This window comes from Acinonyx jubatus, chromosome E4 (genome assembly GCF_027475565.1).
Source record: "Acinonyx jubatus isolate Ajub_Pintada_27869175 chromosome E4, VMU_Ajub_asm_v1.0, whole genome shotgun sequence".
NCBI lineage: Eukaryota > Metazoa > Chordata > Mammalia > Carnivora > Felidae > Acinonyx > Acinonyx jubatus.
In genome coordinates, this window is record NC_069395.1 from 994,405 (window position 1) to 1,021,265 (window position 26,861).

General features: G+C 64.1%; 1 protein-coding gene across 3 annotated transcripts in view; it reads right to left on the minus strand.

The window, feature by feature from the left end:
- KCNN3 (potassium calcium-activated channel subfamily N member 3) overlaps positions 1 to 26,861 on the minus strand; it is a 117,850-nt gene that overhangs the window by 90,123 nt on the left and 866 nt on the right. For all 3 annotated transcript variants that reach the window (XM_027048735.2, XM_027048734.2, XM_027048736.2), the window contains exon 2: positions 25,604 to 26,712. In XM_027048735.2, the coding sequence (XP_026904536.1) occupies positions 25,604 to 26,712 (1,109 nt within the window). The remainder of the gene's footprint in view (positions 1 to 25,603; positions 26,713 to 26,861) is intronic.

Consider the following 26,861-nt stretch of genomic DNA (forward strand, 5'->3'; position numbering starts at 1 on the left):
ACCTGAAGCCACGGCTGCCGGCTCATTGTCTCCGCAGGCACGGAGCCCCCGACTCCAGCCAGCGGATGCCTCTGCGTGGGGCTGGCCCCCGGGAAGCCAGGCCACGCCGTCTGTACGGTTCCGTCACTGTCCGTAACACCCACCAGGCAGAGGAAGAGTCCTCTCTTCCTTCCAGACTTCCCGTGAGAAGACCAGAGAGTGCACGTGGAAACACTCTGCTCCCGGGCCCCGGCGTTTACGGTCTGTGCGAGGGGTGAGCGCGCACCCCGGGGCCGGGGGCCGGTGTGTGCCCATCACCCGCCACCATCAACAGGAACAGTAACAATTAACGTGATACCAAAGTTTCCCTGTGTAGACAGTGAATCGTGTGATCCACTGCCCTGCCCCTCCGGCCCACGCCTCCCAGCCTCCACACCCACCACACAGGCGGGGGGGGGGGGGGGGGGGGGGGGGGGCGGGGGGGGGCTGGGATTCGCAGACCTCGGCCAGGGCCCTGCTCAGGCTCCGCACAGGCCTCGTGCCTGGATCACGGCATCATCAGCGGACACAGTTTTCAGCGAGGCAGTGTCACGGCGCCTGCATTAACCTCGATTACCCGGCCTCCCTTTCGGGTGACCCCATCTGTTACGGACAATCTCACACCTGCCTGAGCCCTCGGTAACTTGAATTTCTCAGCACCCAGGAGGCTGTAACTCTGGAGAGGACCGAGTATCAGAATGCATCTGCTACCGAGTACTTGCGTCCTGGGCATCTGCTTAGGGTTCTCCTGCTTACAAAGCATTTTTTGGCCAGGTTTCCTATTTGATTTCGGGGAGGCAGGAAGAGCCACTCCCATCTCAGAGATGGGAAAACTGAGGCTTGGGATATTTGCACAATTCCCCGAGGTCACACAGGCGGGGGCCCCAAATCTCCCAACGTTGTTTTCTGTACAGGCCCGTGAGTGTGACCTGCGTGGGACGCTTGGGAACGTGACCCCCGGGCTTCAGCGGGCAGGCAGCCGGCCGCCAGGCAGGCAGAACAGCGTGTGCGGGCGCTTGGAGGCAGGTCTGCCCGGGAGCAGTCTCGTCTGCCGTGCAGACTCATCCTGTACCTTGAGCATCTCTCACTGACAGAAAGAAAAAGCAAAACCAGAACCTCAGAGAAGAATACATCAACACCAGGAAAACAGGCAATGCAGAGGCCAGACCCCCTGCCTCCGGTGCTGGGCTGGGAGAGCGAGGAGACGGCAGGCCTCCCACAGCCCCTTCGAGGTGTCACTCACATGGGGACGGGGACACGGTGCCGTCCGCTCGAGGACCCCCTGCCCCGTGTCTACCGCGCCCTGCGCCGGGCCCAGGATGTTAGTCCTGAGCTGATCGCCAAGATCCCCCTCCAGGGGCCTCATTTTACAGATGGGAAACTGAGGCACCAAGCAGGAAGTGAGCGGTCTATGGCCGACTTGCCAGGGCGGGGCTGAGCTACCACGTGGGCCTGTCCTTCTGTGGGTTCTGGGTGGCCATGGCTATGAGCCACAGCGGGGTCTGGGGTGCTGAGTGGGGCACGTCTTGGAGCGCTTGCTGCCTCCTCCCTGCCACGTGCTCCTCCCCGGCCCTGCCTTGCTCTCCGTACCCACGTGGCCTCCCCCCTGCACTGTGTCCATTTCCCTGTGTCCCAAGAACAGAGGTGACGATCGTCAGCTTAGGGTTCCTGGTCTGAATAAGCTCCCCAGGCTCCACAGCCCCAGGGCTCCCGTGGGTGGTCACCCCAGACCCTAGACTTCTGTGCAGGGTCTGTGTCCCATTTGTCTCTGTGTCCCATTACCTCACACAGGGCCTGGCACGTAGGAGTAGGTACTCAAGTACTTGATGAGTGAATGAATGAATGAATGAATGAATGAATGAAATATCATGCCAAATTCCCAAGGAGGCGGAATCAAGCTGAACTACCCCATCACAGTTCTGAGCATCCAGGTGGTAAAGTGCACCTATGGTGGGGCCAGGGTGGGGTGGGAACAGGGTGGGGTGGGGTGGAGGTCCAGGGACAGGGGGTAGAGGGTCCTGGGGCAGAGGGGTGGGGTGGGGGTCCAGGGACAGGAGTTGGGGGATCCTGGGGCAGCGGGTGGGGTGGGGGTCCAGGGACAGGGGGGTGGGGGGTCCTGGGGCAGAGGGGTGGGGTGGGGGGTCCAGGGACGGGGATTGGAGGGTCCTGGGGCAGCAGGCGGGGTGGGGGGGGTCCTGGGTCAGCGGGTGGGTGGGGGTCCAGGGACAGGGGTTGGGGGATCCTGGGGCAGCGGGTGGGGTGGGGGTCCAGGGACAGGGGGTAGGGGGGTCCTGGGGCAGAGGGGTGGGGTGAGGGTCCAGGGATGGGGGTTGGGGGTCCTGGGGCAGCAGGTGGGGTGGGGGTCCAGGGACAGGGGTTGGGGGTTCCTGGGTCAGCGGGTGGGGTGGAAGGGTTTCTGGCTCAGCGGGTGGGGTGGGGGTCCAGGGACAGAGGGGTGGTGGGTCCTGGGGCAGAGGGGTGGGGTGGAGGTCCAGGGAAAGGGGGTAGAGGGTCCTGGGGCAGAGGGGTGGGGTGGGGGTCCAGGGACAGGAGGGTGGGGTGGGGGCGGGGGTCCCGAGCCACCTTTACTTTCCTCATCTCACTGACTAAACAGATACCCACTTGTTCCGAACCCATCCTCTCAGCCGCTAAGCATAACCTGTGAGCAGAGACCCTAAGCAGCCCCCACCCGGCTCCTTGCCCTTGGGAAGCTGTGCGGCCAGCGCCAGGGCTAACAAGCAGCAGAATGATAATGCTCGTGGAGGAGAGCCCGTCCTCCCCCACAGCCGTCCTCCCTGCACGGTGCTCGGGGCCGGGCAGGAGGACTGGAGGCTGGGGCCCGGCACCCAGTGCAGACGGTGACAAGCCTTAACCAGGTCGGCGTGGAGGAGCAGGATGGCTCTCCAGAGGCACCGAGGTCACTCCGAGGTGTCCCTAGCTTCCGGGCAGCCCCTCCCAGTCCACTGTTTTGTCACTGGGGCCGGGGGCCGGGGGGCCCAGGGGAACCAACTGTCTCCCTGCAGAAGCCCAGCTGGGCCCTGGGAGCGTCCCTGCGGAACTGTAAGGGGCCAGGTGATGTGAGCCACGGGGGTTGGGGGAAGTCACCCGGCTCCGTCCAGCTGCCACCAGCTGGGAGTGTGTGGGACAGCCGGGAGACATGGGCCAGGTGGCCAGAGGTGGATGGACACGTACGGAACAAAGGGTCACGGCTCTGGAGAATGTCCTCGCTGGAGCTGGCCGGTCTTACTAGCCAGGACTTGGCCAAGGTCCCCGAGCTGCTGGGTCTAGATCTGGAATCCAGCTCCAGAGACCCCTGTGCTCCTTCTGCGAACCACATACACTCCACGTTGTTCATAGCAAACGCTAATGTGCCGCCCCTCGGCCCAAATCCTTCCGTGGCTCCCCGGGGCCCTCAGGAGAAAGCTGGATCCCCTGAGCACGGCACCTGCATGATGTGACCCCTGCTCACCTCGCTCAGGCCACGGACCTTCCCCTCCCCGCCTTCAAGACCCAGCTGTGGGCTCGCTGCCCCCGCCGCCCGACCCTCCCGAGCGGCCTCCTCTTGTCCACCTCCTCCCGGGGAGACCATCTGAGCGCATTAAGGACCGCGGAGCAGGCCGTGAGCTCTGCGAGTGCAGGAACCAGAACTCTTGTCATCTTTCGGTTTCTCCCCGGCCTCCAGCACTTAGCACAGCGCCCGATGTGTGAGAAAAACTCCATTCATGTTCATGGAGTTAATTTTCCAATTAAGAAGCGAGCGAGCGCCCGGGCAGCCCGAGAGAGGACAGACAGGAGCACTCTCAGCCCCCCCCCCCCCCCCCGCCCTCCATGTGCATGACCGCTGCGGGGTCTCTGGCCACAGCCAAGGGGCCAGAAAGGTGGTACCCCCGCGGGGAAAACGGCAGCAAGGCCCAGCGGCCCCTCGGCTGAGACAGGCGCAGCTCACAGAGGGTGGTGGCAGAGCAGGTGTGCTGGCTGCCGAGTCCACTTGTCCCCGAGATGAGCCCTCCAGCACGCGGCTGCTACCACAGAGGGAACCGCGATCGGCGCCCTCCAGAGGCCGGGTGGTGACATGCGCACCCGCCCACCCTGTTCCCAGGCTCCGCCAGTGGGCGCCGGAACAGGAGCGGCCCCCACGACTGAAAGGAGACCCCTTGGGGGCCCTCAGCTGTGATTGCACACCTTTTCCCTTCCACGTCCCGTGTCCCTACGCAAGGTAGGAACCGGGCGTTACACCTGCTGTGCGTCCCCGCCACCACCCACTGGGAGGGAGGACGGTGCCCAGCACCCGACCTGCGCACAGAGGGTGGCCCAGACCCCACGGCTCCGCGGGGGGGTCACTGTGCTCAGCCAGGCTCCGCTGTCACCCGGCAAAGTGCCTGGGGCAGACCCACAGCCGCGCATCTGAGCCTTTCCTCCGCGGTCCCGGCTGCCGGCGGGAGTGTTTGGGTGGCGGAGAGCAGACAGCACGCCGTGCGGACGGCCACGTCCAGACCTGCCCCTCAGACCCACCGGCTGCTCCTGCGGGAGGCGCCCCGGGAGTCAGCCTGACAGTCGGAGGGAACAGCGCTGGAAACTGTGTTTCCCTGTTTGGTCGGCCTCTTGGTCTCTTGTAATTTATCTAGTATTTCCCAAAAGGTCACTGGGTGGAGATTTCAATATCGTGAAGTTTGTAGAGATGCTGTGAAAGAAGTGTGCAAATTCCACGGGTTTACACTGGCTTGAAGGTGATATATTTTATGAAAGCATCTATACTGAGTGCACTTTGGATAGGATTTGGTGACCGATTGGTTAGAGATCCAAAAGGCCTTGCTATTAAAAGCCCCGCTGTTGTGGGGGGGGGGGGGGTAAAAAAAAAACAGATCAAAGGCATTTGCCAAGTAGGGTTTGTGGCCAGGAGAGAAGGCGGGGACGTGGTGGGTGACATCACGGAGGAGCCGCCCGAGGCAGGGAACCCCGACTGCCCCCTCAGGGGCCCCAGAGCTAAATCCAGTGTTTGTCACTCGAGGGAAGCTGAGTGAGGAGCTGTCTGAGGGACGAGAGCCCCGGCTGGCTGCAGGCCCCCTCTTGCTCCCGAAGCAGTGGACACAACGTCCCGGGGCTGAGGGACGGCTGAGGGTCTGCGCTCCCTCGGGCCTGCAGAGCCTCAAACCGCCCGAGCCCCGCCCCCACTGTGTCCCCCTGACGCCCTGCCCGGTGCCAGACCAGGTACGCCGCAGGCCGTGTGGGGACCGGCGTCCCATCCCCAAAGCCACCAGGAGGAGACTCACGGGGACACCGGGCTAAGTCACCCTGGAGGGACTTGTCTAGTAATGGCGGCCGTGGACAGACACCTCAGGGTCAGGCCTCGGGGCAAACGCTTCCTCTCCCTCCAGACCCCACGCCAAGCAGAATGAGAGGCAGGGGGAAGAATGAAAAAATAATCCCCTCCCCTGGCTGGGTCGTCCCCGGGGCCGCGTTACCGCCCTCAACCCTGCCCTCAACCCCGCATACCTGTGCCTCCGGCAGCTGACGTTCGTGTCGGGGGCGGGGCTTCTAAAAACCCTGACACCCGGGGCTGCACCCCGACCCATAAACAGGGCAGGAGCTGGAAGGAGCTGGAAGGGTCAGCACCGGAAAGATCCGGGTGATTCCAAAATGTAGCCGTCTGGGACCCACCGAGGGGGGTGTGACTATTACCCCCGCTGAACAAGGAAACTGATACTCAGGGAAGTTAAGTCTCGGGTCACACAGCCGGTGCTGATGGAGTCGGGATCCAATGCACACGTCTGTGACTCCAGCACGGGGCCCCCCAAACTCCAAATTTCTGCAGCCACTGTCCCCCCTCCGCCCCCACCCCTCCCACCCATCGAGGCTTCCCCAGGACCAGGACCCTGCGGGCAGCCCTGGGGGGTGTGGGGCAGCCCACTTCAGCTCTCTCCAGAACAAAGCCTGGCCTGAGAGCAGGGGGATGTGGGAGGGAAACACTGAAAAGTACGTGTGGGTGAGTCCCAGGCAGGTGAGGAGGAGGAGGGCAGGGAGGCAGGTGAGGAGGAGGAGGGAGGCAGCTGAGGAGGAGGAGGGCAGGGAGGCAGGTGAGGAGGAGGAGGGCAGGGAGGCAGCTGAGGAGGAGGAGGGAGGCTGGGGAGCCAGTAAGTGAGGGAGGGACCAGAAGGCTCAGACCAGAAGCCCGGGGTCAGTCGGCCTCTCCACTGGCTGTGTTTCTCGGGGCACATCACTTCCCTCTCTGAACCCCAGGTCCCCCACTCCTGGGTCTGAGCAGGTGTAGGTATAGGAACACGTGTGGCCTCCTGCAGGCAAACCCCCGGCCCTCAGGGGGGCCTGGCCAGGCTGGGGAGCCCAGTGCACCTGCTGACCCTATGACCCCAGGAGAAGAGCCCCTGGGGGTCACACCCCACACCTGCCCAGACTGACCCCCTGAGCAGGGCTGGTGGCAGGAGGCCGGCTCCACCCCACCAAGTACTGCCCCCCGTGTGGGGCCGAATGGACCCGACATCTGGAGTCACCCCACCTGCCTGAAAGCCCCCCACTCCCCCTCCAGGCCGCCGACCCGCGCCCTGTGCTGGCTTCTTCCCAGGTGCCACACAGCGTCTGGTATCCCCACGGGGCTCAGGGCCACCCTCTGTGACCTTCCCTGGGCCTCCGTGACTTCCTGTCTGTGCCACTCTGTTCCTGGTCCAAACCTCTCTCCTTGCACGCGTCACCCACCATGTGCTCACGCCTCTTTCACCATGAAGACCCTCAAGGGAAGGGTCTGGTGTCAGCAGAGGCAGCAAAGCATCAGGGTCAGGATGCCCCCCCCCCTGGTCATCGCGGGGGGGGGGGATCCCCACTGGCGCTTACAGTCTACACGGCGTGAAGTGCGGTGACTGTAAATGCGATGGCACGTGTAGAGAGGGGCTCTGCACAGGGCCAGCCGCTCCACGGGGAGGTCGGTAAATGGGGCCACGAGCCCTGTTCCGTATCCGTGGCCGGCACGCCGAGCAGGAGCCCTGGCCCGCAAAGCTCGGCGCCTACTGTGTACGAGGCCCCGACAACCTGCTCAGCCTCTGCGGGAGCTAGATGCCCACTCCCCGGCTGGGCTCGCCCTGTGGCCACCGTGCAGACCCCCTTCTCCGGGACACGGAGCTGCCCTCCCGGTGCCAGAAAGCCTGCAGCCCAGGGCTGGGCAAGGGCCCAGGGCGGGAGGAGCAGGTGGTAGGGCCCGCTTCGCAGCCAGGGGCAGAGACCCTGGGAAGCGATGCCCGGAGGTGCCCAGGGGGCAGCCGGGGACATCAATGAGGGGCTCTCGGCCACACTGCCCGCAGCGCCCCAGGAAAGCCTATGATGCAGACGGCAGACACGGCCGCTCAGAGACGCGGTGGCCCCCGGGGACTGTCAGGGAAAGCTGTGTGTGCGTGAGGGGTGGCTGGGGGTCCATGAAGCCCCTGCACGTGAGAGGCCCGCTGGGCTGAGGGCAGGGGGACAGAGAGGCCAGCAGGGAAGGCACAGGGGCCGAGAGACACACAGCCCCCCACCCTCATGCTCCCCACGCTCCTCCAGGCCCCCCAGGATGCAAATCAGGTGCCGGCACAGATTTGCATAATCATGCATATTAAACTTACGGTCTCGTCAGGCTTTTAGAGCCTATAAAGCAATTTTGCTACCTTTAACGGAGAGTAAGAATCACGGCGAGAGATCTGTCCTTTCCTCATTCAACGTGAAGTCCCAGAATAAGTGGGGGGGGGGGTTTCCTGGGGTCTCGGGACGGCCACTCTGTTGACACCTTGGCGGAGGTAGGAAGGGCCCCCTGTCAGGTGCGCCTCTCACTCCACCAGAGAGCAGTCTGGCCCCAGGGGGCAGAGAAGGCAGAGAGGGCGGATGGGACCATCATCAGGTCATCTTCGGTCCCTGGGTGGTTGGGCAACAATGGGGACCCCAGCCTGGGCTTGAATCGCTGCTTATTCTTCGCAAAGTGCTCTCACTCCGCCCTCTCCGTTGGTCCCCCATCATGTTGGAAGGGCAACCTCCTTACCCCACTCTGTGGCTCCTCCCTATCCCACCCTGCAGCTCCTCCTTACCCCGCCCTGCGGCTCAGGAGGCTGGCCCCAGAGAGGGGCAGCTGCTCACCAGGATCAAACACGGGCCCCTCACGCTGTTTCCACTGCACAGGGGTAGGGGGTGGACCCCTTCCCACCCCTGCATCCCTCCTTGCCCAGGACAGACATAACAAATCAATCACCACACTCCCCCCACCAAGCTCGCACCTTGGAATCCTTCTCAACACAGCCCTTCGGGCAGTTAATGCCAATCGTTCAGGGCAGACCCCTGATGGAACCTGCTTGCCCCTTCCTACACCACACCCCACCCTCTCCTCCACATCCTGCCCACATCGCCATGCGCCACGAGCTTCTGGGAAGGGCCTACGGTCTCAGTGCAGCCTGGCCGCTCACCCACCCACTGGCTTCAAATGGGCTCCAAATGGAACCAGATGCACCTGCATTGGGGAGCAGGCCCAGAAGCGGGGTCTCACCCCCCTCAGGCAGTCACACAGGTGCACTGAGGCCCCCAGTGACTGACACACGTGTGCCTCAGGCACAGCGGGACCCGCGGTGTCAGGCTCCAGAGCAGACCACGCCTTGCTGTCTCTGGCAAAGAGCCTCCGAGGGTTCAGGCAGAAGAGAGGCCGAGCACACGGTCCTGGGGCCCAGCGCCTCTCCAGCCCGGGGACACCCTCCCCACCCCACCCCCCACGTCCACTGAGCCTATCCAGTCTAGAGAGAAGCTCCCACAATCCTTCCATGTGGGCCCTCCCACAACGCTGTTTAAATCACGGTAATAAAACTCTGAAAGTGCTCATTTAGATCTTCACGCACGCCCTGTTATGCAAGGTGGGAAAATGTGGGCCCCAGCCTGTCTCCTGTCGCCCGTCCTCGGGAGACAGCGGCCACCCAGCTGGGGCTTTCCTTCTGGAACCTGGCAGGTGGGACACACCCTTGTCCCAAGTCCTGGCCACGTCTGAGGGCCCGTGTGGCCCCAGCTCACGGCAGCCACCCGCACCCCACATGCCTCACCCCTGCCCTGCCCTCCTCCCTGCGAGGTCGTGAACGCCCAGTCTCCATATCACCTCCACTGCCCCTGCCGCCCCCCAGTTTCACTCTCCTGGACTATCTCCACACAGCGGGAGGAGGGAGAATTCTCCGGGAGAATTTTATCACCGACCTTATCTAGAAGAGTTGGAACGTGGTGACAATAAAAGGCAGACTGACTTTGACTTAGTTGTTTCGGTTTTTTTTAATTTTTTTAATGTTTTATTTATTTTTGATAGAGAGACAGAGCAGGAGCAGGGGAGGGGCAGAGAGAGAAGGAGACACAGAATCCGAAGCGGGCTCCAAGCTCCGAGCTGTCAGCACAGAGCCCGACACGGGGCTCGAACTCACAGACCGTGAGATCATGACCTGAGCTGCCCAGGCGCCCCCATTTTTCACCCTCTCTGCAGAAGACGTTCCCCCTGACCGTCTGCACTGCCCCACCCCCGCCCCACCCCTGCCCATGCAACCTGTCCACACGGGCCAGGTCTCATTTCTGGAGAAGCAGCCAAGGAGAAGAGGAGAGAGGAAGCCCAGCCCAAGAGGCACCGCCTCCCCCTGCCCAGCACAGGCGGGTGGTACAGGCCCCCGCAGTCCTCAGGCCGCCCCTCAGGGCAGTCCTGCCTGATCCGCCCACTGTGGGCCCCATAGGAGGGATGCGTGTGAACTAGGCCTCAGTACGTCCCGGCGCTTATCCACCCAGACCCATCACTGTCACCGTGCCCAGAGGCAGGCATCACAGTGGCCCCCAGACCCAACCCGGTCCTTGGCCCCGCCCCCACACGCACGGGTGGAGACACAGAGGCGCAAAGCCATCCTGGTAATAAGGGCAGAGCCCGAGGTGAGGCCCGGTTTGCCCGACACCTTCACGCCCCCTGACCCCCCCCCCCCACCCTGTGCCCTGGGTTCTCCTCACGGGCCACCCCTCCCTGCCCCCGCCCCACCTCTGTGCCGGGCACCGTGGGGCGACCGACACCCCTCACCCCGGGGGAGCCACGTGACGCCCACACTGCCCTGCAGAGAACCCGCGTGTCTGTCCGGGTCGCACAGACAGAGAGGGGCAGAACCGGCCTGGATATCAGGCTACTGATCCCAAAGCCAGGGCCCTTGCCCCTCGGGACTCAGCCCGGGCTGGCCGTGCCGCCCCCGCTCCCGGGCACCACGCTGGGCTGGCCGGCGGTGTGGCTAGGGTTCTGGAGTGCTGACTCCGAGGGAAGTGAACCACGCCAGCAGAAGACCCCGGCATGGCCCGATTCCTGCCGGACATCCTCCTGGGATCCCCCAGCCCCTCAGAGTCCACACATCCAAGACAAAACTCCGCATCGCAACCCCTTCCCCGACCTGTGTCTGTTTTAAAGGCGACACAGTCCAGGGCGCCTGGGGGCTCACTTGTTAACCATCTGACTTCGGCTCAGGTCACGATCAGGTCACAGTTTGTGAGTTTGAGCCCCGCTTCAGGTGAGCCCCACTTTTCCCTCTCTCTCAATCTCTCTCTCAAAAAAAAATTTAAAAAGAAATTAAAAACAATAAAGGCGACACAGTCCTGCCCCACCCACCTCATCACGGCCAGTCTGTCACCACCTCTCACGGATGAAACATGGTGGCCGTTTATTGGTCGAAGAACGTTGCACCTGCGTTCTCCACGACCACCCTGCGGGCATCACTACCCCATTTCACAGGCACAGGGACGGAGGTGCTCGCCCGGCCTCACAGCCCACCAGCCGGGCTGCGACCTGGCACGCCCGGGGCTGTGAAAACAAGCAGGAGGGGGCGATGCCGGGCTGGCGGCTGCTCTCTGGGCCGGGAGGGCTCTGAGCGGAGAAGGGACAGCCCGCAGCGACCTGCACGTACAACCGGGGTACTCGGGGTGGAGACGGGGCGGGGGGGGAGCCCACACCGCCTGCCCCCACCGCAGCCTGCTTCGGCCCCGGCTTCCTCCCTGGAACCACGGCAGGGCCCTCCCGGCCAGCCTCCTGCTCCGGCCCTCCTACGGGCCTGCCGTGGCTTGGCCACACTGCTGTGCCGCTCAAAGGCCTTCCCTCCCTCTCTGAGCCTTTAGACCCGAGTGCCTGCTGGGCAAGGCCCTGTGACCGGCTTCCACGCCCCTTTCCAGCCTTCTGTTCCCAACACTTCTGGAAAAACCCACGTCCTCCGCCCCTCCCTGAGAACACCCGGAACTCTCCGGCTTCGGGCCTCAGCCAGACTGTCCCTTCTCCTTTGTCCCACAAAGCCTTACCTTCCTTCACAGCCCAGCCCAGCCCTCACCTCCTCCGAGAAGCCTCCAGACATGAAGAGGCACGGGCGTGGCCCCAGCACGAAGCTGTACCTGCCACCGGTGCCCGCCTGCTGCGGCCTGACCTCCCCAGACCACGTGCTGTCCGCCTGCGTCCCCCTCCGAGACCAGTGCCCAGCAGAGAGCGGGCGTCAGTGAAAGGCCGCCCGGTACAGGGTCCTCAGCTCCTCAACATGTTGGTGCGGACCCTTCCCCAGCTGCAAGCCCTGCCTCTCCCGGGGGTCTTGAGCTCAGAGCAACACTCGTCTCCCGTCGTGGCCACAGGGGAGCCCAGAAGGATCCTAGCAATGCCCGGGCCGGCGCACCCTACTCTCCCCTGCGAGGTCTGCTCACCCAGCTCTGTCTCCCACTCACGCAGCGCAGAAATAATGGCCCTGCGTTTTCCTGCAAACTCCGTGTCCCAGATGGAGACCAGCCCCACGTGCTCAAGGAAATGCGAAACAAGAGGCCGGATGGAGCAGGTCTGGGAGGACACCGTTCAGCTTCGCAGGGGCAGGGGCGTCCTGGGCTCTCCCTCCCCCGAAGTGTCATTCAGAGCTGGGGCAGAAAGTTTACAGTCAGTCCCATGGCCTCTGGTCAGCACGTCGCAGCTGGCCAAGCGGCCCCTGGCCCCAGGTGGCTTCAGAGACTGTCCCACTTACGGACCTGACCTGGCCTGCGGGGAGGCCGTGAGACGCTAGGAACAAGGAAACACCCACTGAGGCCAGTGTTGACCCGGGCCTTCCCGCCCCAGCCAGAGCCACTGAGCAGAGGGTGTCGCGAGGGTCGGATGCAGCATTGACCGGTTCTCGCCCAAGAGCCGGGGAGGGCCAGTCCCCCAAAGCAGGGTCTCCCAACCTCTGTGACATGTGGGGCCGGGCGATTCCTGTTGTGGGGACGGTGTGGCGTGTGATGGGGTGTCCACCAGCCACCACTCCTTGAGATGTAACACCCCTCCCCGACTCGCAACAACCGATGATGTCAGCAGGCACCGCTGAGGGTGCCCCTGGGGAGCAAAGTCACTGCAGTTGGGCAGCCCTGACCTAGAGGCAGGGGGTTGGGTCCCAGGTGTCATGGGGAGGGGGGCGCTATTCACTCTCCCCATGGATGGGGAACGAACCGGCCGCCCTGGAAGGAGGAAGGGCCGAGGGCCAGTCCTTCCTAAGTGTCCGGTTGCCGAGTCAGGTCCCGCATCAACACCGCCTCACAAAACGGCAAGACAGGCACCGGCACCCTCTTCTCCACGTGGACAGACCCCAACGTTAAATCACCAAAGTCCCACGGCCGACAAGGCTCAGGGTCCCAGCGGGCCTGGGCTGCCGGAGCAGAGTGGCCCCGGTCCGCAGGTCCTGAGACCCTCGCCCTCCAGGCCCAGGTCCCAGCACGCGTAGACCGACGGAGGAGGCCTTAGGAGCGAGGAGGCCCCGAGTCCCCCCCACCCACCCAGCCGTCAGGGGGCAGGTACGGCGGCCCCGTGCATGGTCCCAGAGAGCCCTGGACACTGGGCTACACGGCGGTGAGCGTGAGGCTGGCAGGCCCTGCCGCGGTGAGGCCTCTCCCTAATCCCGCCCCACGCCCTGGTCAGGTGATGCGAGGGAAAATTAGAAACGCAGATCTCGGCCATGCTAGGGGTGCTTTCCACCGCTCAGGACCCATTCATTCATCGAACTGCTCTGGGGTCAGCCTAGGGCAGGGAAACCTGACCTTGAAGCATGGTTCTGGCCCAGAAAGACCCCAGCGACCTCCCGTGGCCTCCGACCCGTGATCGTGGTGGTGCTGGAGGAACAGAGAACTGACATGAATGCTGTTGAAATGTGGCCAGTGGCCACGAACCGTCCCCTGGAACGAACAGCAGGAGCCATCCATCCATCCGCCACGGCGCGGGGGCCCAGGCAGAGCCTTCCACGCCCCGGGCACGTCCTGTGACCTCCCACCACCTCTGGGGCTGCCACCCCCTGACGCACCTCAAACCTCAGTCCAGCCCCAAATCCCACCTTCCCCCCAGTCTTCTCACATTTGTTTGGCCCTCTCCTGACGCCCCTCTGTCTCCCCGCCGCCCCTTCCCCAGCACTACCACACCCCACATCCAATCCCCAACTTTCCAAGGATCCAACCATGTCTCACCCTCCCGCTGGTCCCGCCCCCATCCAAAGCACCATGACCCTCACGTGGCCAGCGGCCTTGCCTGGGTCCCTTTGCCCCACCCCCTCCTCTGTTCCCAACTCTGTGGCCAGAGGGATCCTATTAAAATGTATGTCAGACCTCACGACGCCCCTCAGAGACCCCACCTCACCCGGGGGAAAGAGCCAATTCCCACAAGATGGACACCGGCCACAAGACCACTGAGCCTGGCAACGTGGCCAGTGCAACAGGATTTCTAAGTATATTTCATTTCCGATAATTTACATTGAAAATCGATGGTCCATTCATTTATTGCAAAACTTGTAGACCTATCTGCAACAACTTGGGTGTGCAAGTCTACTTTTTTAGCCACAAAGTTTGAACTCTAAAAGCAGATCTGGGACTTCCTCTGAAGATCTGTGCCCCACCGAGGGTGCTGTAAGACGCACACCGGATTTCAAAGACACGGTAGGAAAAGCAGAAATTAACTGTCTCAGCAATTCCTTCCATTGATTATGTGTTGAAGTGGTAATATTTTTACCATATCGGGTTAAATAAAAAAAACATTAACGTGAATTTCACATTTCCCTTTCACCTTCTCTAACACGGCTCCCGGACGGTGTGAAGTTCCAGACGTGGCCTGACTTCGGTCTATACGGGCGTGGCCGTCAGACGCTCAGATGTGGCCCCGACCCGGCCTCTTTCCTCCTCCTCTTTCAGCTCCGGAAGACCCCTCATCACATGTCACCTCTGGGGAGGCCCTCTCTGCCTCCCCACCCAGCTTTGTGTTTCTTCAGGGCATTTAACACCATCTAACGGAGCTCGTAGGTATATTACACAGTGTACTGTCAGTTTTACCTACTGAAATGTAAGTTCCCGGAGGCTGGGGTTTCTGTCTGCTGTGGTTTCCCCGCTCTGTCTGCAGAGCCTCCAACAATCTGGCCCATGATAGACGTTCAACCACATCCGCCAAATGAACAGAGTTATCTGTTTTCCTGCTGGGGTGCCTACTCAGCTGCAAATTTCTCAGGGGCAGTGCTAGCACATAGTAGGCTCTCGTGTGGTAGGCTGATCTGTTCCCAGGATCACGGGGGAAACAGAGGCGGCCTGGCTGCCACGGAAGGCAAAAACCAAGTAGCAAGGGTCCTTGAACCACACACGCGCCCCCCCCCCCCCCCCCCCGCCACCGCCCCAGGAAGGTACATGTCCTTTCCTTCCCATCGATTTTTATTCTCCCAGTGAGAAGACAAATCTGTTTCCCTTCCGCCAAAAGGCCTCAAGCCACGGCTACTTACATTATAGTAATTAAATCCCTGCTGCGAGGAGAGCTCAGGAGTGAGCAGGCCTCATGCCAAGGGCTGGCCTGCAGGGAGGAGGCAGCAGGGAGGGAGGCTGGCCAGAAGGGCCTGTCTCTCTCAGCTGCTTCCCGAGTGACAAAATCCACTTAGCCACAATGCCTTCGCAGGCTTTCACTCCCGGGACAGGGGGCCTCGGAAGAGGACCAGCTTGGGGAACCCCAGCCTCCCCGGCTCACTCCCTGGGCCTCACCTCCCCACCGGAGTGGCTGTTCCAGCCACATCCTCACTTCTCCCATTTGCCAGATGACAAAACCGAGGCCGGGAGACAAGCCTCCCCACCCCAGCGCGGGGACGTCCTCTGCACCTGCACTCCCGACTGGCACTCAGCGCGGGCCCAAACCACATCACGTGCTCTGCTTGTGGGGTGTGCCATTCAATCCTCACAGTTGCCCCAGAAAGAGGGCTTCTGATTAACCCCCAAGGGTGAGAATAGAAACACCAAGACAACTCGCCCAAAGCCACGCACGCAGGCAGTGACGGAGGCAGGATTCAAACCCAGATCTGCTGTGTTCGGGGCCAGGCTCTCCTGGACAATGTACGCAGCAGGGCCGGCTGGGAGGCGGCTGCGGGCACATGAGAGACGGGGAGGTAGGGGGAGGACAGGCAGGAACGGAGACCCTGCAGGCCTCATGCACCTGCTTCTGCCCAGCCCAGCCCGCCCGTGAGCCCCACGTTTTGCTCGGTCAGTGCTGGACCCCAGAGCCCAGCAGGACACCAGTGCCTGTTGGCCTCCTGAGCCAGCTACAACTGGGGACCGAGGGTCGGGGAGCAGAGGGCAGGGAGCGGGTGGGTTCCTGGGACAGACATGGGCAGGACAGACCGAGGAGAGAGAGCCATGAACTGGGGCTCCACAAACGGGTCTGGACGTTTCCGATCACACGATGACAGTGTTGGGCCCTTCCCCTCCGGGCGAGGGTGGAGTCACGGCACCCCCACCCCCAGGTCTGGAGGCCGAGGTTTCAGAGGCTGACCACCTCCCCTCCCCCGCCCGGACGCACAGCCAGGAAGCCCAAGAGAGGGGACGGGAACGCGGGGAAAGAACACACTGTCCCCCTGGGGGACCTCGGCCCCAGAGCCCAGACTGCCCTGCCAGCCTCCCGGGGCTCCTGGAAAGTGAACAAATCCCTGCTCCCAAACCCAAGGCACTCCCCCTCCCCGGAGCTCCAATCACCCATGGGAGGGCCTGGGCCAGAGCGGGGGCGAGGCTGGCGGGGTGGACGCTTCCAGGAGCAGCACTTTGGCTTGAGAGGGCCAGGCCACGAGGTGGCCACACAGGGGAGTGGGCTTTGAGGGCACTCGTGGGTTCAGACCACAACTCCACTCCCTCCTGGCTGCGAGGCCCGGGGCAAGCCTCCTGACCTCTCTGAGCCTCGGGCGGGCCATCTGTCACTCGGGGGGGGGGGGGGGGGGGGCGGGGGGGGTGCTGTTGTGAGGACTGAATGAGACAAGAGGCAGGAAAGCCCTGAGTCATGTCCCGGTCTGGCCTCGTCTTCACTCCTGAATAAGACTGCGTTGCTTCCCTCCTGAATAAGACTCATGTTCCTCTGAGCTGCTGGACAGGAGCGTTACAGGCGGCCCTGCCCGGCCACAAGGAGACCCTTGGGACCCAGCCTGCACCCCGGACTTGCACTCGGCTCCAGACATTCCATCCCCCCCTTGAGGCACCTGCCCCTCGCCGGCGGGCAGGGCGGACCCGGTCTGTGGGGCTGTGTCTCATACCGAACGTCCTTCCTTCTGGCTCAGCACGGCCACACTCCGGGAGCAGTGACAACGTCTGGTCCAGCCCAGAGCAGGAGGGCAGGGAGTCACGGGACCAGCTGAGGGATCCCGTGGGATCCCGTGGCCACTGGGCTCCGGGAAGAAAAAGCAGGCCTCGCAGACCCGCGCGGGCCTAGGAGCCCCCTGGGGCCAGGTCTACGCCATGCTGAATTGCCCACCTCCAGCCTCAGCAAAAGGAATTACAGTCCCACTTTCCAGACAGAGGCCACCGATCAAGGCCACACAGCTGGACAGATCCGTGGTGGAAGGCTGAGCTGTTTCAGGAGGCGTCGGGGGAGAGCAACACATTCCAGAGGAGAGTCCCCCATGGCTCACACGGTGCTTACGGGCGCGGACCCCCACAGTCCTGGGAGCTGGAACAGGGCCTCACCTGGTAGCAGGTGTCCTGGGCCCCAGCCGCACCCTGGCCGCTGGCCACGCCGAGAGGCCTCGGACAAGTCGCACAACTTCCCTGGGCCTCGCCGTCCTGCGAGGAGGCGCGTGGCCTCTGCTCCGCCCCCCTCGCGGAGGTGGGCAGGGGCCACAGCCACCCAGCCAGCACACCTGCAGGGCCGTGGAACGTGGCTGTCCGGCTTACAGGCCCCACCCCGGCCAGGTAGCCACCGGCTCCCCCGGGCCCCCCCTTCAGGCCACCAACAACACGGCCACTCGGAGCCCCTCCAAAGGCAGTGGCCCGACCCAGGGTGGCGCACCCCGCCCGAGCCCTCATCTTGGAGGAAGGCGACATCACCTGGGTCAGCGGCTCCCGGCACTGCCACGTGGGGGCCTGTTCGGGCACTGGCTGAGCAAGCCGACCCCCGAGCCAGTAGAGGCCAGAAAAGAGAAAACATGGCTAAGCCCCAGTTCGTCAGAAGCAGGAACCTTCTCACAAAGGAGAACAGCTCTGCACAAATCCCTGCGAGGACGCAGCCAAGCAGGCGCCCGGCCAGGAAGGACGCCCCTCGCGGGCCACTGGGGGGGGGGGGGTGGGGGTGGGGGTGTGGGCCACGAGGCCGCCGGGCCACGAGCATGCTCGCCCCACGTGCACACGGGGAACGCGAGGCTGGCAGAGTCTGAGGCGCCGGCCTCACGGTCACCCGGCAGCCAGGGGCTGCCCCAGGCCGGCCCCCGCTCCCCGCGGGCTGCCCCAGGACGGACGCCGGCCTGCTGGGCTCCTGCATCTAAGAGTTCAAGTCGAACCAGACCACGATTCCCACGGGTGCCGCCCGCCGGCCCGGGGCCCGGGCGCTCTCCAGGGCCGACACCAGCCAGTCCAGCCCCCGGGGGAGCGACCTTTCAGGCACCTGCCCGCTTGCCTGACACAGCATCACGCCCGTCCCTTAAGGAAAATGCCAGGCAAGCGGCCTCAAAACAGCAGGTGCCAATGTGCGTGTTATTTCACACATCACTTGCGTGTTGTTCATTTAGCACTGCCGGGGCCCCACTCAGAATACAACTCTTGTTACCGCGCCATCAAGTAGCCCCGTGGGGGGAAACGTGCCCCACACAGGGCAGGCGCGGACCCCGGCACGACCTCCCCGCCCGCCGCAGCAGAGCCCAGAAAGCCTCAACCCACAGGCCCCACATCCCTGAATTCCCTGTCACGGGTCTCAGAGGAAAGCCCGTCATCTCGAAGTCACACGAGAAAGCCCTGGCGCTTCCTTGGTCCCCTGGCTCTGTCCCAGGCGGCCCCCTGGCTGGCCCTCTCCCTGCCGCCCCTGCTCTCAGCCTCGTTCTGCCTGGTCATCGTGTGTCCCCCTGACCTTCCTCCTGGACGCTCGGCCTCTGGCCTGACTCCATAGGCTTATTTTTGTTCCCTCTCCACCTGTCCCGTTTGCACGGCCACACCCGGTCAGCTGTGCCCAGGCCACAGCTTGCTGACTGTGAGCAGGAGAACTGGGTCCCACGAGACGAGGCCAGAAGCCCAGGCCAGGCTAGCACTGTGGCCCCTCCTCCCGGGGAACGTCCTGCTTCCTCTCACGGCCCAGATGCGCCCATGCAGACCCGTCTGGGAACATGACCGGGGCTTGTCGTCCGGGGGGGGGGGGGGGGGCATCGGTTTCATCACAAAGGGGGCACAGGCCACACGTGCTCACCTGCTCCAGAGCCACTGGTGTGGGAGGCGACCTGCGCGCCCACGGTCCTCCGAGTGGCTGTGGGTCGGCGGGAGCGCCATGTCGGCGCGGGGCTCCCCAGAGCAGCAGCGGGCACGTGTCAAGGCTGAGTACGCGCCCAGCTCTGCACCGGGTGCCGTGCTACGGGCAGGGCCTATTCCCTCTTGCCGTCTGAGAAGTGAGTTTCAGATCCAGGAAACTCCCTGAGGACCCCCCACCACATTCCACCAAGTCGGAACTCAAACCCAGAGCCCAAGCCCTTAACCACCACCCTGGGAGGTCGGCCGTGCCGATGCGTCACAACTCTGGGGACAGAAGTGCAGTGGGCAGGGCCCCCGCCAGCTCGCCATGAAACGGCCCCCGCACCCTTGTCCCTGGTGCAGGCATCCTGCTCCCTGCTTCCAGCCTCTAGGACGACACGTGGCCCCAGCAACCTTCCCAGGCCTCCCTGCTCCGCTCCCCTCCTGGCCTCTGCACCCCTCAGCCCCGGCTCCTGAGACTCCTCGTTCCCAGAAAGGCCCCTGCCCGTGACACTCCCATTCTGGTCTGGTTAACGCTTGGGGACCGTCCGCAGGGAGCCTCCCCAGTAGACGCTGCAGTCGGCCTGGGTGGGTGGCACCTGGGTGCGGGCCTGGCCAAGGACAGAGCTGGAGGATGGTGGCCTGTGTGGTCTTAGCAGTGGAACATCACAGACGCACATTTGGTGGGGTCAGAAAGCTCTGGGACAGGGTGGGGGGTCAGCGCCAGGGCCCTGCCCTCGTTTCCGAGCTGGAGAACCAGAGGCCCAGAGAGGTGAAGGGCCCTGACGACAGTTGCACGGCGAGTCAGAAGCAAGAGGGAAGCAGACCAGCCTTTCTGTAACACTCACTGCCGCTCACAGAGCCAAACACGGCCTCACGCCACCGAGGTAGGAAGCTGAGCCTCCAGGGTGAATGAAGAAGGCATTTCTAGAACCAGGACGGAGAAGCTTTTGGAGGTTCCCTCCCTCAAACCCCCAGCAGAGGCCTGTGGCAGCTCAGCACAGGGAGACAGGGAGACGGCAGGTGCTGGGGCCCTGGGCTCTGGATCTAGAACCATCTCTCCTGACAGGGGCACCTGGCACGCCCACGCACCCCTGTGCATCCCGCTTCCCACCTGCGAACAGAGCGGCTTGTAGCAACCCCAGGGCCACGGTGGGGTCGCGAGGAGCTGAAAGCATGGAAAAACCGTGAGCAGTGGACAAGCCGAGCCCACGGTCGCCCCCAGTGGGCACCCGGGTGGCCGGTACGGAGGAAGAGGCCCCCCGAGGAAAGGCAGGGGACAGAGCCCGGGGCTGGCGCCAGGTTTGGGGGGCGGGGAGCCTCGCAGTGAGGGCTCTCGTTCTGTCTGTAACCCCCACACCCGCCCTGTCCATCATCACCTGGGGGCAGTACGGCCAGGCCTCCAGCACCGCCCCGGGGCCTGTCCACCACCTCACCCGGCACCCAGGCTGCACCTGCCCCACTCTCCCCGCCCCTGCCCCGCTCTCCCCGCCCCTCCCCGGTACAGTTCCCTCCGTCCCAGTGTGGGGCACGCGGGTCTCCGGCCTGGCCACCTAGATCTGTCTCTCTGCGGAATCATAAACAGTTTCTCCGGCAGCAGCAGGCGAGGAAAGGCCTCAACTCGGGAGTCAGATGGGCCGAGGGCCCCGGGTTCTCACCCCAGCACCGCCACCCACTGACAGCGTCCGGCCTGGGGACTTCTCTATGAGGGGACGGGACCACACCCACGCCTCCCAGCACTCCAGCCAGGACAGAGGACAGCCATCGAGGCAGAGCACAGAGCGGCCCCTGCCTCCCCCTCGCCCAAGCGGCCGGCACAGGGCCAGCCCCCAGCCCTCCTCCGGCACCCTTGCCTGCAGCCGAGCCCCTGGGGGGCCGGGGGGAGCCCGGGGGCGCCGCGGAACCCTGGCCTCCTCCTGGCCTCCTCCTCCAGACTTTCCTCCGCAGAAGAAAAGGCCCAGAACTTCCTCCCCACGGCTCCGGGAACAGCGTGGCCTCCCAATCTCCCCCTTCATTATTTAAAGAGGAATGACTGATTCTTTCCCTCTCCCTTCGGGGTTTGGAAAGAGAGAGAAGGAAAACAGGTCCGAATGAAGGGCGGGCCTGCCGCTGAGCCAGCACAGCGGTGCCTCCACGCTGCCCCCTCACAACCTCACTCTCTCATACGTACTCATTTTCTCCCCCAAATGTGCTTTACAAATAACTGCCACAGAACCAAAGCTCTGTCTTCTGATTTTACATTTCCATCCAGGCCGTGGCTTCTCTACGGTAGTTACTCGAATTTCCTTTCGGTTTGTGTTGCTTTACCTTCGATGTTTTGAAGTTACCTTCGCGGTCTTTGGACCTCGGCCTTGCCAGTGCCCCTCCCCAAAAGCTCTGTGAGGGGCAGGCGAAGGGGTCCCCCAGCTTTCCGATCAGCCTGCACAGCAGACACGCCCAGCGATGGACGCTGCTTGGGGGGCAGGTGGGGGGGGCAGGCACCCCGAAGTCCCTCCCGGACGGTTACAAACAGCGTGACGATGCCCAAGGGGAAGCAGGTACTGTTGAGTCGTCCCCTCTGGGGTTACAAACGTTTGACTCAGCCATAGGCCGTCGCGAAGCTCATAAATAAGGTCGCCACCACCCTGGGTGGGAGCAGGGCCTCGCTTCCACACTCTCAGAGCGGTTCACGAGTCCTCCCTGGGCCAAGACACTCAGCGTGACCTCGGTGCAAAACAGACCCCTGGCTCCGACCCTCCCGCCTCCTGCCGCCGTGCCCTGCAGGCCGTGACGCAGGAGGGTCCGCGGAGGGCTCCGTCCCGTTCAGCAGCGCCAACACACCGGAAACCACAGGCATGGGCACCCTGAGGCCTCTGTCCGCAAACACGCCACCTACCTGCCCAACGCGGCTCCCAGGTCTGGCAGGAGGCGCGGGCTGGTCACCCCACCGAGCCCGGCTGCCCCTCTGCCCTTATGCAGACAGGGGCTCCCCGCGCAGGGACCTGCGAACCTGCTCAGTCATCCGGGCTGGAGGCCGAGGGTGGACCCCCTGACCTCTGTGAGGTCAGCAAAGACACCCCACAAGTCGGCCCGAGGGAACCCCGTTTTCTTCACAGCGCGGACAGCCAGGAGCCCAGACCCCCCTGGGCGTGCGGAGAGGCCTGCCTCCCCCCCCCCACCCAGGTGTTCTGAAGGAGGAAGAGCACCGGAGCCGGGGTGGGGGGGAGGCCACGCGTGGGAGGAGACGGGCCAGGGGGACCCGTGGCCGCGGCGGCCCCCGCAGCAAGGCCAGGCAGGGGCAGCGGGAAGAGCAGCGGCGACGGGCAGGCAGGCACCGGCGCCCCCGGCAGCGGTCAGTTCTGCCAGGGAGGTGAGCCCGGGGGCGGGTAGGGGCTGGAGGTTGGGCACACACGGAGACAGAGACGGCTGCCTTGTGGCAGCAGCATTTCCGCCCCCCCCGCCCCGGTGGTCACAGCTGACACCAGAGATCCCTGCGAGGAGCCCCCACGGGACTGGCCAGCCGGGGCTGGGGGCTCCTCGGCTCCGAGATGGAGGGGGCCGGGCCCTGTGGTTCCGGTGCACACAGCACAGCCGGAGGTGTGCCTCAGACCAACTCTGGAGGAGCATGGAATGCCAGGGCATCCCCAAAGCATCGCTGCCTCCGTCCTGACGGGCACAGACGCGACAGACCACATCCCTGGGAGCTCTCGGCGGGACCTCTAACCCCGGCCCTGCCACGTTGTCTACGCCCTTGACATAAACCACCTTTTCGTTTTTAAACCCTAGACTCTTTGTCCAGTTCAGGGATAGCCCGGAACCAGTCGGAGCCCACGAGGGCCCCCTCGGGCACTTGTCTCTTACGGGGTGGGGGGGACTCATGGCCCCGCCCCTCCTGCCATCTGGACCCTGCTTTGACCCACCTCCCCCCCCCCCCCCCCCCCCCCCGCCTTTCCTGCGTCACCTCAGGCTTGTGAGGAGGGGACTGAGGACCACTCTGGCCGACTTCTCACCTCCTCACTCTGGCTCCCTTTTGCATGAACTCTGAGCCTCAGGGCAGGGCCAGGTTCCGACCCCAGAGAGCCAGCCCCACGTGCAGATTCTCCCCCAGCAACAAGTATCGGCCAAAGACGCAAAGGGGGGTCCGCAGCCCCGTGGAGGAAAACAGAGAGCTCCAGAAAGCTGCAGGTCTGGCACCCGTCAGCCGCCTTCAATCACTCAGGGAAGCAGCGGGGACCCCTCCGAGGGCCCGTGAGCGGGAAGCCCCCCACCCGTGCACGGCTACCAGCCCGCCCGGACTACGTCCACACGGGTGAGCAAAGCCGACCGGACACCCAGAGATCTCCAGCGAGAGAGAGAGCAGCCCAGCTTTCCCAGCTGGCGACACTCCTTCCTCGTCCAAACCCGCTGGCCACGGTAGAGCCTGGGGGCAGACGTGCCCTCCCTACCACCCACCCGTGACCAGAGGTGCTTCCAGCCCCTCTCAGAACTTCTCCCCGACAAGACGCAACTTCTCACGCCACTGACGAGCGTTAGCTCCCAGTCTGTCAAGGGCCCAGCTGATTCTGGAGCCAGAGTTGGTGGGAAAGACCCCTCTGCCCTCATCACCACTATTAATAACAATGACGTGAGGCCCCATGTTGGAGCCTTACACTTAGCAAGTTCGCTCTCCCCACCGACAGCTGGGGGACCGGCTCGCAGAAGTTACATGGCTTGTCCGAGACCACAGCTCTGGAAGCGACCGAGCTGGGATTCAACCTTCACTCTGATTCCCTAAAACGATCCTGTTTGTGTCTGGGACGAGAGGGGTAGCCGCCTTCCTCCTCCTGGGTCCACGGGCCCTGACACGGGAGACCCCAGGAAATGCTGCTTCCCGAATGACTCCATGCACAGACGGCAGACGGGAAGCCTGGCAGGCAGGGGAGCGGGTTAAAGGGAGCCTTGTTTCTCCAGCCAGGGCTGTCCCAGGGGCACACAAGGCAGCCACCTCACCAGCTGGGCCCAGCAGGACCTTCCTGGTCATAACCTCTTGTGCCGCCTTGAGCGCCAGCGGTGTAGAAGCAGGGGACACCCAGCCCGTTGGCCCCCTGACCCTTGCTCCACACCAGACCCCGCTTCCTCCGGCTCTGGGTGAGGCCCTCTCCCTGCCCTGGCCCCTCTCCCGCCAGTGGCAACCCTCCTGTGACATGAAGACCACGCGCACAGACCTGCCCCAAGCCGGGTCCTCCGAAGAGCTCCGACCCCGGGGGTCACTGGGGTGCTGGTCTCTCCCCTTCCCCCCACCTCCTAGTCCCGGGGCCTTCATCATTCTCCCTCGGTGACGGCTCCTGGTCCCCACGGGTGGCTGGAAGGAGCCAGAGCCCCGCCGAGGGGGACAGCCCCTCCCCCCCCCCCCAGGCGGCCCTGAGAGCTGCAGCCTTCGGGCATGACTAAGTGAGCTGTTACTGCCGGGAACCCCACTCACTTCTGCTCTCTGAGGGGCTCAAACCCCGTGCTACGGACATGCAGCCAGCTGGGGCGGCCCCCTCTGAGCAGCTGGGGCCCTGGGGGACCCTCTGCACAGAAGGAAGTCTAGGTCCTGGCTACTCAGGTGGCTTGACGGCTCTGCCCGTGCCCTGCTGGAGAGAGAGGCTGGGGACAGGGAAATCCGATCAGCACCTCCTAGGTTTTTGCGGCTGGATCTCAACGAGGAATGTGACAGCCCCACAGCAGCTGGGCCCAGCCTGAAACAGGCTCTATTTGAAACCTCCAACAGCTGAACCCCTCCCAGCCACCCCCTGCCCGAAATGACAAATAGGAAGAGAAATCCAAGGGACAGGCCAGCACGCACACATGCACTCACACACCCTCCTCCCCAACAACAAGTCGGGGGTGAGGGGTAGAGTGGGAAGAAATCCGCTTGTCCAATGAGTGCCCGGGTCCCCCGAGCCCTCCAGCCCGCAGCACGAGGGCCCCCAGCAGGCCGAGCGTGGCAGGAACCCACCTGCCGGGAATCACCACCCCGCCCCCGCCAAAGGCCGTGATCTCCGAGCCTGAGGCTGAAGCCCAGCCACCAGCCGCCTCGGCTGCGCACACGCTCCACCTGACTGACCCGGGAGCCCTGTCAGCCCATCTGGGAGAGGTGCTCCCCGGGGCTCAGGCCACGGCGGCACCCACCTGCGCTGCTGGGGACACCTGTAGCCATTTTCGTCAGGCGGCAGCAGCTTTATTCTGAGTGCTCTCTCCCGAGGGAAAGGACTGCGGGTTCCCTCCGCCCCTGTTTTCGCCCGTGCCCCCCCCCCCCGCCCCGGGAGACTCGGGTCACGGGTGCGTTTCTATTTTGCCCAAAGTCTGTCGGGGACGAGGAGGAAAAGAGAAAGTTGGGACGAGGGGGGGAAGCCACAGAGAAGGGACAGGCATGGAGTCCCCACCCCCCACCCAGACATTTGTTTCTCTTCCATCCTCGGGAAAATGGAGTGGAGCAGGGAGGGAGCGGAGGGGGAGTCGCGGGGACTGGCAGGCACATCAAGGCAGAGTGTAATTAATTGGTGCGTGAAGCCGCTGGGCTCCGCTGTGGTTCGCGCGAGCCAGAAGGAAAACGATTTCTCAGAAGGGACTCTTTCAACCTCCCCGGCACAGAGTCTGCAACAGACACGGTGCACGGGGGCTGCTCCCCCCAGAAGGCGAGGAATGAATTCTCCCGGGGTTGGGAAAGCAAGCCAAGTTCGAGCGCTCCATCTAATTGAGCAAACGCCTCTCCCCACCACCGCCCTCCATCAATCTTCTCTCCCTTTCCTCTCCATCCACCTCTCTCTCTCTCTCTCTCTCTCTCTCTCTCTCTCTCTCTCTCTCCCCTCTCTCTCTGTTGCTACCTACATATTCCTTTTGTTCAAGGTATAAAGAGAAGCTGCAGCCCTACCTTTGAGTACAAACCCCAAGAGAGCTCGGTCTCTATCACCATGACAACAATTCCAAACATCCCAAAAATCAGAGCATAGTCACTGAGACGCTTCCTCTTTTCGAACAGGGCCCTCCTGTGTCCCAGCTTATAGCCAATGTTTTGGTTTTTCCGTTTGTTGGCTTTGGGGAAGGTGGCGCTGCCGGCGGCGGTGGCCGGGCCGGGGCCGGGGCCGGGGCCGGGGCCGGCGTGCTGGTGGTTGTGGGTGGCGTTGGGGGGGTGGAGCAGGGTCTGGTGGGTATGGTTGTCCTCCCGGGAGGAGATGATGATCTCGGGGGGGTTGCTGGGGCTGAAGAGCTGGAGGGGCTGGCCTTCGGGCTCGGCCTCGATGAGGTTCCTCCGGGAGGCGCTCAGCCGGCTCAGGGGCTTCATGACCCCCCCGCTGTACTTGCAGGAGCTCATGGCGATCTCCGTGAAGGGGTTGCTGTCCCGCCGGTGCGCCAGGGGGCTGGCCTGCCGGTGCCGGCCGCCGCCAGCGGGCCCACTTGTGGCTGTGGAGCTTGGAGAGTGGCCGAGCAAGTGGTCATTGAGATTGAACTGGCTGCCTTGCCTGGAGGAGGGGCGGAGGGCAGCGGTGGAGTTGGCCGAAGGGGGGCCCCTGAGCGTCGTGGGTGAGGAGTGCGGCAGGCCGGGCTGGACGGGCTGGCTCTGGACCTGGGCGAGCAGAGACAGGGGACGCGCTGGCTGCTGCTGGGGCTGCTGCGGAGGCTGCAGCAGGGGTCCCGGGGGCTGCTGGGGGGCTGCTGGGGGCGGCGGCGGCGGCGGCGGCGGCGGCGGCTGCTCATCCCCGGACGACGGGCAGGGACCCTTGGGGTCTTCATCCAGGTCCCCCACCCCCGAGTCATGGAAGTGCCCAGAAGTGTCCATCTTGGGGCCTGGCTGGATTCCCTGCGGCACAACCCCCCACCCCAAAGCCACCCTCGCTCCAAAGATGTCCTCAGAGGCAGCCGGGCATCCAAGCCCCCAGCAGGTGTCCTGGCCCCGTCTTCGTTCTCTGGCTCCGGTTCTCTGGGGCTGCCCGGGGTCCAGACGCCGCCACTCAGGGGTGCATGGCCCTGGGCAGGAGGGGCCTGGGGCAAGAAGAAGCGGGGAAGGAACTCCGTCTCAGGAGGCGGCCCTCTGGGAGCGCGCACGGCCAGGCTCAGCCTCGCTCCTCGCGGGCTCAACAGCTCTGCTCTCCCCTCCCGCGGCCAGCGCTCCGCTGCAGGCCCAGCCCACT